Source organism: Schistocerca americana, chromosome 2, assembly GCF_021461395.2.
Source record: "Schistocerca americana isolate TAMUIC-IGC-003095 chromosome 2, iqSchAmer2.1, whole genome shotgun sequence".
Taxonomy (NCBI): Eukaryota; Metazoa; Arthropoda; class Insecta; order Orthoptera; family Acrididae; genus Schistocerca; species Schistocerca americana.
This window is the reverse complement of record NC_060120.1, coordinates 661,044,199-661,057,756: the sequence shown is the minus strand read 5'-3', so window position 1 is coordinate 661,057,756 and position 13,558 is coordinate 661,044,199. Positions and strand designations below refer to the sequence as shown.

Sequence of the window (13,558 nt, the reverse complement as noted above, 5' to 3'; positions counted from 1 at the left end):
CAGTGTATGTTGTAGAGGTGGGGGGAATAGACAGGTCAAAAAATCAAAGATATGGACAATTAAAATGGAGTGAAGAAAAGAGTAGTTACTGAGAAGAAATGCTTAAACTGAAAAATTAACGTAAATTAAGGCCAGGAGGGTGGCTAGAACCAAGGACTTATTGTAACACCACTTCCTACATGTGGAGACCTGAGAAACTGGTGTCGGGGCCAGAAACCAAATGGCTTGTGTGGTGAAACAGGCACCGATGTTATGACTATAATGTCGTAGAGTAGGCTCTACAACAGGATGTGGTGTGTTACCAGTATACACCCTCTGATGATGCCCATTCATCCTAACTTGCTGGTAGTCATGCCAGTGTAAATGGCCGAATAGTGTTTACATAACAGCTTGTACACGATATGTGTCATTTCACAGTGGCTCTTCCTGTTATAGTATGTGTTTTGCCAGTTACAAGACTAGTATAGGTGGTGGTAGGCATGTGCATAGGGGCAAGTCTTACAGCAGGGATGGTCACAGGGGTAGGAGCCATAGGGTAGGGTAGTGGGTGCAGAAGGAGCAAAGGGTCTGACAGGGATGTTGTGGAGATTGGAAAGGTGATGAAAAGCTGTTCCAAGTGTGTGTGTGTGTGTGGGGGGGGATTCCATAATGGTCCTACTTCTGGAGCAATATTTTGTGATCAGCACAATCAAATGCCTTAGTTAAATAAAAAATTATGCCTAGTATTCAAAGGCTTCCATTTAATCCATCCAGTACCTCACAGAGAAAAGAGAATACAGCATTTTCAGTTCTAAACCACATCTAAAGCCGAACTGTACATTTGATAGCTAATTATGTGGTATAAAATGATCAATTATCCTTACATATACACCCTTGTCAATAACTTTAACAAACACTGATGGCATAGAAGTAGGTCTAAAATTGTCTACATTATCCATTTCTATAAGGCGGCATTACTACTGAGTACTTTAATTGTTCAGGAAACTGACCATTTTTAAAGGAAAAATTATGAATATGGCTAAGTACAGGGCTAACATGTGTGCACAGTACTTTAATATTCTGCTAGGCACTCCATCATATCCATGAGAGTCCTTATCTTCAGTGATTTAATTATTGACTCAATCCCCCCCTGTCTGCATCACAGAAGAGTATTTCAGAGATCAATCTTGGAAAAGGCATTTGCCATGAAAGATATATGATTCCGTGTAGAAACTAAATTTTTATTTAATTTACCAGCAATGCTCAGAAAATGAGTGTTAAATACTTTACATACATCTGAGTTATAGGTAACAGAAATATTTCTACTATGAAATGACTTTATATTGCCAGCCTTGTGCTGTTGATCAGACACTTGCTTCACAACTGACCATGTGGTTTTAATTTTATCTTGTGAATTAGCTATTCTATTAGTGTGCCACATACTCTTTGCCTTCCTAATAACATTTTTAAGCACCTTACAACACTGTCTGTAATGGGCTAATGTAACTTGATTGTGACTTCTTCTAACATTTTGATATAATTCCCACTTTGTTCTACATGATATTCTTATCCCACTAGTTGGCCACCCAGGCTGCCTTTTACTGCTAGTACCCTGTTTAGAATGTTCTAATGGAAAGCAACTCGGAAAGAGCATGCGCAGTGTGTTAAGGAAAGCTTTATATTTGTCATCTATGGTATCGGCACTATAAACGTCCTGCCACTCTTCTTCCATAATGAGGCTTAAAAAACTCTCTATTGCTGTTGGATTAGCTTTCCTCCATGTTTGTAATTATACGTATCATTTGTCTGAGTACAAAAGTCTTTTAAGCGTTAAAATTTGTGCATCATGGTCTGAAAGGCCATTCACCCTTTTACTAATAGAGTGTCTATCTAGTAATGAAGAATGAATAAAAATACTGTCTGTGGCTGTGCTACTGTTCCCCTGCACCCTAGTTGGAAAAAACACAGTCTGCATCAGATCATACACGTTCACAAGATCTACCAACATCCTTTTCCTTGCACAATTAAATACAAAATTAATATTGAAATCACCACATGTAACTAATTTTTGGTACTTCCTACAAAGTGAACCAAAAACCCTCTGTAGCTCGAATAGAAGTGCTCTGAAGTCAGAGTTACGAGACCTGCAAACAGTAACAATTAGAAGTATAGTTTCACTATATTCAACTGCCCCTGCACAACATTCAAATACCTGTTCAGTGCAATGCTGTGATAAGTCTACGGACTCGAATGGGATACTGTTTTTTAAGTACGTGACCACTCCCCCACTCCACAAAGAACTCCTTGATAAACAGCCAGCTAATCTGTATCCTGCTAAAGGAAGTCTCTGAATTGTTGAATTATTTAAGTGGTGCTCCAATGTACCAATGATGTCAGAATCAACATCTATAAGCAGTTCACTAACTTTATCTCTAATACCTCTTACATTTCAATGAAATGTGCTAATTCCTTCTTTACTTGGATACCTGACCTCCTCTGAAGGTGGTTCCTTTGTTAGAGGGACTTCCTTGAAGTAGGTATACCTGACAGCTGACTTCAACCTAAAAAAGGTGCAGCTGTAACACAAATACTGCAGGAATTTTTCTTGAGTGATCCAACCACCACCCACTACACTGTCGTCTGTAAGATTTGCCAGCCTCCCCTTTCCATACATATTGAGGTGCAGGCCATGCCTAGTGAAACCCATTCTATTGATAGGCTTAACTGGCACCACTGCAATGTGAGCCATGCCCTCCACCATCTGTGCCTTCTCCAGCCCCATGTTAACACGGGTAACAGCAGCATTAAGATGAGGCCGATCATGATGCTCACACAGTTTGCATGAAGTGCACATTAGTGCCATGAGTTAGAGTAGCTATCTTTACCAGGTCACCACCTACATCATATTCCCCATCCCTATCAAGACCATGCCCTGCTTCACCCACAGTATCTACCCGATCCTCTTTGGTAAAATTCCTACATAACTCCCCTATGCTGTCAGTCACATGAGCCAACCCTGCACTAGGCTTCACAATTATGGTGACCGGGCACTCACTCTCCAACACTTCCTGTAACTGCTGGCCCACACCTCTACCATGTGAACTACCTAGCAGCAGAACCTTGTTATTTCTGTTAGAATTTAAGGCTTAAGGCTTCCTAACTGCTGAGGACTGCTGCATGTTTCCTACTCCTACATCTAAAAGAGGCTCCTCTCTACTCAACTCTGACATTTTGTCAAATCTATTGCATGTACGCAAAGAACAATGTCTGAATATCTCCTCCTCCTAGCTGCCGTCTTACCAACTGGTAGTTCCCATTCTTGAGGACCCGTCACCCTCCTCAATCTATCTAGTTCCTCCTTCACGCCTTGTATCTCCATGTGAAGGCCACAGATTTTACATTTCTGTTCCTCTATCAACTTATTTCTACTACAGATTCTGTATTCTCAGGAGAGGCTCTTGCTAGAATGCCTACTGGCTTCCCCACTGCATCCCCCCCCCCCCCCCCCCCTGTGAAAATACTTTGAACAAACCTCAAATCAAACCCATTACTCACAAACCTATGACACAGCCCACACATCTCACTCATGGTAAAACTATAACAGTTGCTGGACAAACTAAATGTCTATGTTACCAAAGCTCAGTTACAACAGTAGAACTATTTAAAAAACCTAACAATAGTGGTCTCAAAATTCTCTCTCTGCTGGGAAAGCAACAACTTTTATTAATACTACTAAACCACATCTAATACCAATGCTACCAAAACTTCACACAATTTCTTAGCTAAAACCAAAAATTCAAGTGGGCCACACTCAATGAAATTAAAATAGTGAATGAAAATTTTACTGAAATATTTCGCTAGAATCAATCAAAAAGGTCAGCTGAAAACTGCCGCACAACATTTACTAAATGAGTTCAATGCACCGACAACTCGAAAAAACATAGTGGACAAACGCTTTCAAAAGCTTATTAAACTGTTATTTCACCACAAACAGCACAAGACACCATTGAAAACTGCCAACGACATGACCCCTACCTTGGGAGTACTGGGATCATATGACAGCGGGTAGGAAGACTTGAGTGTCTGTACTCACATTACTTGTGCCCCTAGGCACTAGTTATTGCAGACTGAGATGTGTTTGCACTCAGGACAGCTGCTTCAGACACTGGACATGTCAACTATTATAGTGTTGCAGAGGAGGCAGCATCTGGGCACTCTTCCTCACAAAGAGAGGGGAGTGTAGTAACCTGGGCATTGCTACATTTCTGGCACCTACTATGGTGTGCATCGCATTTGAGTGGTGCATTGTTCAACAGCTCCAGGCACCTCCACCAGAGGCCACTGACCGTGGACGGCACCTCAGTCACCTGCAGCAGGAAGCCAGTGGCCACTGACAGGCAAATATCTTTATAATGTTATGTGCTGACTCCAGCTGGCCTCTCTTGTGCAGTGCATGTCATATAACTGTCTTGAACTGTCTACGTTGGATTTCAGTGACAAAATAAAAAGTTGCTGGTTTCTCATAACTGTGTTTCTTGTTGCATTCATAATTAGAACATAAACAATTTTGTGACATATTAATACTTAGCCTGTTGAATTTGAAGTGTATCATTCTCATTTACTGTCAGATGTCCTGGTTGAACTTTAACAAATAATATTAAAAAAATTCACCAAAAATAAAGTAGTATTTGAACTCCCTACAACAATGCTAAAGCAAATGTCAAATGTTTATCAATCTGTACAAAATACTATGTTGCAAAGATACTGAAATCTAGTAATGTGACGATTGTTTCTGTCATGATCACATAGTTCTGTCATCTTGGAAAATTCAGTTAAAGTAATTTCTTCTGTAAGGTAATTATTGTTCCTAATGCCATTATACAGTGATTAATGTGCACTGAAAATTAAAACTTGACGTCAAAGTTACAGTGTATCATGATCTCCAGTAATCAAATGTATTGTATGGTACAAATGGTGAATCTTAGTTTGTTGCATTACATGATCCCCTTACAGGAGCCTTGCTATATACTCCCCCCACCCACCCACCCACACCATCCCCTCCCCTTTACGGCTCTCTTTGGTTGCTTGCTTGTCATTTTGGTTTGAGCTGATGCTATGAAGTGGTCTACTTCTAGTATTCTTACACAAAATTTCTCTTTAAGCTGTGATGACTGTGTTCCTCTAGGCTTATCACTACTGTTTGTGTGTGTATGCATTTCTCTGAAGCTTCACCTGCGCCACTGGAATAAGCTGGTATAAGTACAAATACAAATATTTACATGGAATGAAATGGTGCTCCAGGTTTGTCAGCCATTGTCTTTCATTGTTAATGATACAGAAACATATTTTCCAGTTGTATGCCTCTCTTTGATTGCCTGCAGTACCAAACGGGCAACCTATATTTTGAACTAGTAATGCATCACCCCATTTGCTTCTGAACTGTGTCATAAGTGTATGAGAAACATTTCACAGACCTGAGGTTGCTTGCATGGTCTCTGTCACATGACATCAAGCCTCTTGAACACATCCCTTACACCATCGGTTGAATAATTTAGGAGTAAAGGAAACAACACACTGAATATAGTAGAAGTATTGAGTCACAGAAAGAAGAATGAAAACTTCAGCTGTGTGTGTGTGTGTGTGTGTGTGGGGGGGGGGGGGGGGGGGGGGGGGGTCATGCACGTATGTGTGTGCACCTGCTTGCACTCTAGTGAAGTTTTCATTCATTTTTGTCTGCATGTCGAGTCAGAAAATTTGTTAATTGCTGAATTGTTTCCTTCATTCTTACATTACACGGATCAACAAAAGTGTTGCATCACTCCAGTTCCCAGAACTCTTGAAGATAGACATTGACTGTGGAAATTGTATCACAGACACAGTCCCTTTGACTGTTCTGAGATGTCACTCAACCAGCCCAAAGATGTAAATAACCATGCATGAGCCTCTTAGATGGAGGGGGTCTACCAGCCGTTCATTTCCAGTCATTCCACCAGGGGGGAGTACACAGCTTGTGTTGTCTGTAGTTCAACCACGTCTAGATGGTCAATACCTTGGTTCAATCATGTCCATAGTGTTACTTTACACCAGGAAGGGCTCTCAACAAGGGAAGTGTCCAGGTGTCTCGGAGTGAACCAAAGCTATGTTGTTCGGACATGGAGGAGGTACAGAGGTGAACTGTCGATGACATGCCTCGCTCAGGCCACCCAAGGGCTACTACTGCAGTGGATGAGCGTTACCTATGGACTATGGCTTGGAGGAACCCTGACAGCAATGCCACTGTGTTGAATAATGCTTTTTGTGCAGCCACAGGACGTCGTGTTACGACTCAAACTCTGCCCAATAGGCTGCATTATGCGCAACTTCACTCCCAACGTCCATGGTGAGGTCCATCTTTGCAACCACGACACCATGCAGCGTGGTACAGATGGGCCCAACAACGTGCTGAATGGACTACTCAGGATTGGCATAATGTTCTCTTCACTGATGAGTGTCGTGTATGCCTTCAACCAGACAATCGTTTGAGAGATGTTTGGAGGCAACCCAGTCAGGCTGAACGCCTTAGACACACTGTCCAGCAAGTGCAGCAAAGTGGAGGTTCCCTACTGTTTTGGGGTGGCATTATGTGGAGCCGACTTATGCTGCTGGTGCTCATGGAAGGCGCCGTAATGGCTGTATGGTACGTGAATACCAGCTTCCGACCGATAGTGCAACCATATCGGCAGCATATTGGCGAGGCATTCATCTTCATGGACCACAATTTGTGCCCCTATCGTGCACATCTTGTGAACGACATCCTTCAGGATAATGACATCGCTCGACTAGAGTGGCCAGCATGTTCTCCAGTACATGAATCCTTTCAAACATGCCTGGGATAGATTGAAAAGGGCTGTGTTTGGACAACTTGACCCACCAACCACTCTGAGGGATCTATGCTGAATCAACATTGAGAAGTGGGACAATCTGGACCAACAGTGCCTTGACGAACGTGTGGATAATATGCCACGATGAATACAGGCATGCATCAATGCAAGAGTGCTTGCTACTTGGTATTAGAGGTACCCGTGTGTCCAGCAGTGTGGACCACCACTTCTGAAGGTCTTGCTGTATGGTGGTTCAACATGCAATGTGTGGCTTTCATGAGCAATAAAAAGGGCGGATGATGTTTATGTTGATCTCTATTCCAGTTTTCTGTACAGGTTCCGGTACTCACAGAAGTGAGGCGATGCAAAACTTCTTGTGATGTGTGTATTTACATTCTTACATAACTTGTGCTTGTCTTGGCCCCCATTCTGCCCAATTTCAATGAGTTCTGGGAGGCAGTCGAACAGTAATTGAATTGGATTATTCTCCAACACTTTTTGTTTCATAGAACCCATGCCATGATGTTTCCTCAGAGTTATTGTTAATAAAAATGGAACTCCTTGTACTGTGAGGTATATATCTGATTCAGTTGCTTGTGACCATATCTTACATTACTCACTAATGACCCACATAGCCATCTGGGACATGTATTAATGAAAACCATATTTGCCATATGTATATAGGTCTCAGCAGGGCAACAATTCTGGCTGCTCTGTGACATCCTCCAAGGAAATGTCCTTGGATCCACTGATCAGATGTGACCTTGAGGGCTTTGGAGTGAGTGAGTCTTCTGAAAGCATCAACATTATTTATCTGTTTCAACCTTCTCACAGTGTGTGCTCATCAGAAAAACAGTTCTTTACGATGCTCAACACCCTTCTGCATCTGAAAAGACCAAGGATGGAGGTGTTATTCTGCTGACTATCAGGTCATATTTGAATTCTGTTTAACGAAATAGCCGGTACTTCAACCAAGAATGATTGCATGATCCAGAGCATTATCATAATGTGCCATCCTATAGGCATAATCTCACAGTTGTGATACACGGTTGTAAATCTACTACAGGAATAGAAACTAATACAAAGTAATGGAAGATGGTGTTTTGCTGTAGGTCAGAACAATGTCCCACCAGAAATAAGAAATAAGGCTTCTTGGCAGCTGTTGTGCGAGGTTCAGGAATCTTTGACACACACAGTGCACTACTCAGTACAGACATATTGTATGAATGTGTGTTGTCTGTTCTTTCGGATATGTCCAAAAGAACGCACCACGCATTCATATAATTGATTCACCTTGATGGGGAATGAATCAACCGTCTTCAGTGTGGGTACACAATTACTTCCGACCTCTTATGGGAATCTCAAAGCAGTGAGCTTGGAGGAACTGGACAGGGACTGCAGGTATGTGGTGCTAGGTGGAAATCTGGGTGGCCCATGCCAGGTTCAAATCCCGATCCGGCAGCACTTCAACTGTATTAGAGTTCATTAGACATTTCCGTATAAGTATGTACCTACTTTGCTTTCCATTTTATCAATTTTTAATTCTGTTTCTATTATTTGTACTGATATTTTATTATTTACTAGTGCTTGGTTGAATATGGCAGTGCTGTTGCAGACTGCAAACTATGCAGGCATTCTCTTTATTTCTTTACTGGAGGTGAGCCTGTAATGGACTTCCTTTGACAGTTTAACAGTGCTATCTATCTTTTTTCTTTTGTTTTGTGCTCTAAACCCCCCCCCCCCTCCTCCCTCTCTCTCTCTCTCTCTCTCTCTCTCTCTCTCTCTCTCTCTCTCTCTATATATATATATATATATATATATATATATATATATATATATATATATATAAAATAGAGGGAAATATTCCACACGGGAAAAAACAAAGATGATGTGACTTACCATACGAAAGCACTGGTAGGTCGATAGAAACACGAACAAACACATACATACAAACAAAATTCTAGCTTTCGCAACCAATGGTTGCTTCGTCAGGAAAGAGGGAAGGAGAGGGAAAGAAGAAAGGACGTGGGTTTTAAGGGAGAGGGTAAGGAGTCATTCCAATTCCAATCCCGGGAGCGGAAAGACTTACCTTAGGGGGAAAAAAGGACAGGTATACACTCGCGCACACACACACATATCCATCCGCACATACACAGACACAAGCAGATATATATATATATATATATATATATATATAAAAACAAAGATGATGTGACTTACCAAACGAAAGTGCTGGCAGGTCGATAGACACACAAACAAACACACAAAAAACAAACACGCAATGTTTCACATCATCTTTGTTTTTAGATATATTTTTCCCACGTGGAATGTTTCCCTCTATATATATATATATATATAATGTCTGCTTGTGTCTATGTATGTGCGGATGGATATGTGCGTGTGTGCGAGTGTATACCCGTCCTCTTTTCCCCCTAAGGTAAGTCTTTCCGCTGCCGGGATTGGAATGACTCCTTACCCTCTCCTTTAAAACCCACATCCTTTCGTCTTTCCCTCTCCTTCCCTCTTTCCTGACGAAGTAACCGTTGGTTGCGAAAGCTAGAATTTTGTGTGTATATTTGTGTTTGTTTGTGTGTCTATCGACGTGCCAGCGTTTTCGTTTGGTAAGTCACATCATCTTTGTTTTTAGATATATTTTTCCCACGTGGAATGTTTCCCTCTCTCTCTCTCTCTCTCTCTCTCTCTCTATATATATATATATATATATATATATATATATATATATATATATATATATATTCTCTCAGTATCTAAGAACATGTTCTTCCTGACAGAATTGTTGTAATCGCTGTTTTGATTAGGTGTGTTCATTTTAACTAAGATCATTTTACTCTGTATTATTTATTTTTAGTTTTATTTTTCACTTGTAAAAACAGTTTACAGAACATCTAAAAATAAATTATGCATGTGGAGTTTATGACGGTAGGAGCCTTGAGAGAACGAAAAAGGTAAGGGAATATTATGAAGTAATGCTGGACTGGTTTACAAACTCTTCAGACTTTTTAATGAACTATTTGTACTTTTTATTGTTTGATTTATGCCCTTATCTGTATATCTGTATTTATTTTGGAAGTACCAGTTTCAGTATATAATCTGGAATAGTTCTGTAATGAAATTTTAAGTTACTAAAATCATAGCTGTTTCTTCACATGTATTTGATCCTCCTCAGTTGTAGGATGAACAGTGTTTTTTAATCACCTACACTATGTCTTATTACATATGTCTTATAATTGTACAAGAATTAAAAGAGATTATAAAAATCAAGAATTCTTTTAAAACATCCTGCAAAATGTAATACGAGTTAAAATAGTTTTGTTATTCCAATGTAAAACTGTCATGATGCAGGTCCTACAAACAACTGTAGCAATCTTAGAAGGAAGAAAGCAGGTACGAAAAAGCAGCACACACTTTGTAAAGAAGGTAGTGATCGAATAACAGCAGTGCAGGTGGAGGAACAGGAGGGGAAAGCAATAAAAGTTTTATACCACCAAATCGTGAATGGAATATGCCTATTAATGGAAGTAGTTGCATTATATCGTGCAACTCCACAACACATTTCTGCCATGTGTTCCTTATCTGTGAGCCCTTTCTTCATCAACAACATAGCAGAAATTCAGCTGGCTGCACTACGTCTCCTAGGAATTGTGAGTTTTATTCTCCTTTTTTAAAAATATTTATTTTAGATAATGAGAATATTTTGAATATCTGTGCTTCTGGTTACTCTTAAGTCGATAGTTTGATGGCTTCCTTGCCATATTCCCTATTATATGAAAAAAAAACAAGTATAGTGAAAATGTAAATAAATAAGAAGACAGATGGGTTTTCTGTGTTATCAAGCATCCTGTTTTGTTGTTAAAAATGAAAATAAAGCATGTCTATATCTTAGCATTCCCACAGAGCAGCATGTTAGCTTGCTCATCAAATTGGACTTTCATATTGATTGTAATACCAATGTGAGATTCCAGTTGGTTTCTGTGTTTCTTATTTTCTCCTACTTGTGTGATGTATTTCTTACATAATAAGAATCTGATCAAATCCCTACAGATTTTTTCTACGTATGAAAAGTTCAGGCATGCTGTACTTGGAGGACTCCTTGCAAGTACAATGAAATCATCATGCAATAACCAGATTCTACGCACATATAAAATTGACAGTAGTGGTAGCATTCAGATGCTTACTGCTGTTGTGTTACAACTTGTACAGTGTTCTGTAGACATGTCTACAACCCTTATGTCTGAGGTATGTCATCAGTTTTTCTTGCATTTAGAAATATAACACAGTAGCAAAATTTCATACTTATAGCAATGAGGACTGCATCATGAATCTTGGAACACTAAACTTATTTTAAGTTTTGTATAGTCTCTAAAACTCTCCACACACACACACATATGATGCTGCCCCCCCCCCCCCCCTCCCCGACCCTTTAACCAATGCCAGCTGGTGTCAAAGCAAAAGGAAAACTTGACTTTGCCGATAAATGTTTGTGACAGCTGTGTTAGGAGAAGTGCAGCATGGACTATCTGTAGTAAGAAATGCACCATGGCTTGAATCATCTCTGTATCTGACAGGAAACACACCACATCTTGGATATCAAAAGTGGGGCATGAACACATGGACATACAGTCGAAAGTAGCTTCACACAATCCAAATTCTAGCTCAAAACACGACAGAAAGGTGTCAATGTTTCAGAGGGAGCATCAAAAAAATAATTCAAAGTCTATACATAATAACCCACACTGCTGCATACTCTAAATACGTGAACTGTAACCTTCACAACACTCCATCAATCCTGTGACTTTCTCCTGGGGAAGTACCAAGTATAGACACTACACTTCATATAAAATATGTGTCTGTACAATCCTCAACAAAGATGCTAAGTCCAGCTGACGCTCTTGGGCTTACTGTCACCCAAAATGCACAGTATTTTTAACCCTTATGGTACTTAACTGTCTTTTTGCTGTTAAGAATTTTGTCATGTAGGTGGACACTTAACATTCTCAGCAGTAAGTTGAACTTTTACAAAATTTAAACTGTACAAGCTACATTAAATCTACATAGACCAAAATTAACATGCTCAAGGCACTGCCATAATTTAAATCTTATCATTATGTTTTTTGTGGTGTGCTTACAATTTACCCACCTTACACTGTTTGCTCATGATTAAGCTTATGAAATCATACAATGTCTGGTGTTAGTGCTTATATGAAACACATACAAATTGTATGTATTAAGCTTTGTCATTATTACTATGTTTTAAGCCTACATCATGTTGTTGCATATATTTGTGTCTGTTTGAAATTACTTGTGGATTAATGTCTAATGTCATTAGGAATGTATTACTTCTGATGGTTAGTTATGTTAGTGTCGCACACATACCTGATGGTTATAATTAAACTGACAGTGTTCCGAGTGCTGCATTGTGCGCTGTATACATCACAGGATGCTGAAACATCGTAGGTATGTTCATTAATCGATGCACTTGCAGAGTCTGCTGAAAAAAATAGTAGTTTCACTTCCTCCCACTAGGTGAAAATATAGTGCTATAAGCAGTCATAATGTGAAATGTTTCCTATTTCGATGTCTGTATGCTGTTTGTTGCTTGGTGATGCGCATTGATTTCTTGTATGAAGTGACTGTTGGTGTAAATGATTGAGAAGGTTGGACTTTTGCGTATAAAACGCAGTGGCCATAAAGAATAAAGACTGTACACTGCTAATAAAGTTGTTTTATCAGAACAGTAGTAATAGCAGCACTGCACTATAGGAATATCACTGACAGAAACAGCTGCAAGGAGGCTCCATGTCAATAAATGGTCTAAGGAATATGATTAAAAAATTTGAAGAAACAGGTGAATTAGGTGCTGCAGTAGGGAGAGGGAGGTGGTCCATTTCCAGGTCAGTTATTGATGAAATTGCTGTAGCTATAGCCAACCATGCAGCAATTGCCTCAAATTCTGCAGCGAGCACTCAAGCTGTGTCATCGCCCTCCGCTTTTTGGCATGAATTAAGATGGATGTCATGTGGCCGGGAAATACTCTTGGGACAGGCGAGGTACGTTTTACTCTGCATGACGGCATGAATGCACAGAACTGCTCCATATGGGGCTCTGCTCCACCACATGCTGCGCAGGAACATCCACTGAACTCAGCTTATGTGACTGTGTGTTGGGGGTTTGACAAGACTCCTTCATTCTCGGTACTTTCTTTTTCAAGGAGATGATACCTCATGAGACTGTTTGGTGCACAGTGACATCTGCATGTTATAAGGACCTCCTCATGCAACACGTAAACCCAGCTTTGCAAGAACACAACTGTGTCCACACCATTATTTTCATGCAAGGTGGCGCGACACTGCTGTCAATTTAATTATAACCACCTGATATCTCTTTATAATTGAATACCATCTGAGAAGTACTATCTTGTTCCAGTGACGGTTTTCTTGGTCAGCTTGCAGCTGTTAATGTCAACCTTCAGTTGGCCTTCCCAGCATGGTGTACAAAGTGATCAAAAACTTTTTGCTGATTCACTCTGCAGCTTCTTTGAAAGCTACATAATGCCAACTGCTTCAGTAGTAAAGTGCACGTAACAATTAATGTTTCCAAGAAAAGACTGCAGTTCTTAAATTTATTCGCGTAGGTAATTTATCAGTTGTCCAAAGATGTCACTGAGTTGAGGCAACACCATTTTCACTGAGTATATACCC

At 40.1% G+C, this 13,558-nt stretch overlaps 1 protein-coding gene across 1 annotated transcript in view; it reads left to right on the top strand.

Moving 5' to 3' along the window:
- Positions 1–13,558, top strand: part of LOC124594309 (nipped-B-like protein A) — a 480,509-nt gene that overhangs the window by 76,590 nt on the left and 390,361 nt on the right. The window contains exons 4-5 of the mRNA XM_047132672.1: positions 10,203–10,501; positions 10,902–11,096. Coding sequence (XP_046988628.1) covers positions 10,203–10,501; positions 10,902–11,096 — 494 coding nt within the window. The remainder of the gene's footprint in view (positions 1–10,202; positions 10,502–10,901; positions 11,097–13,558) is intronic.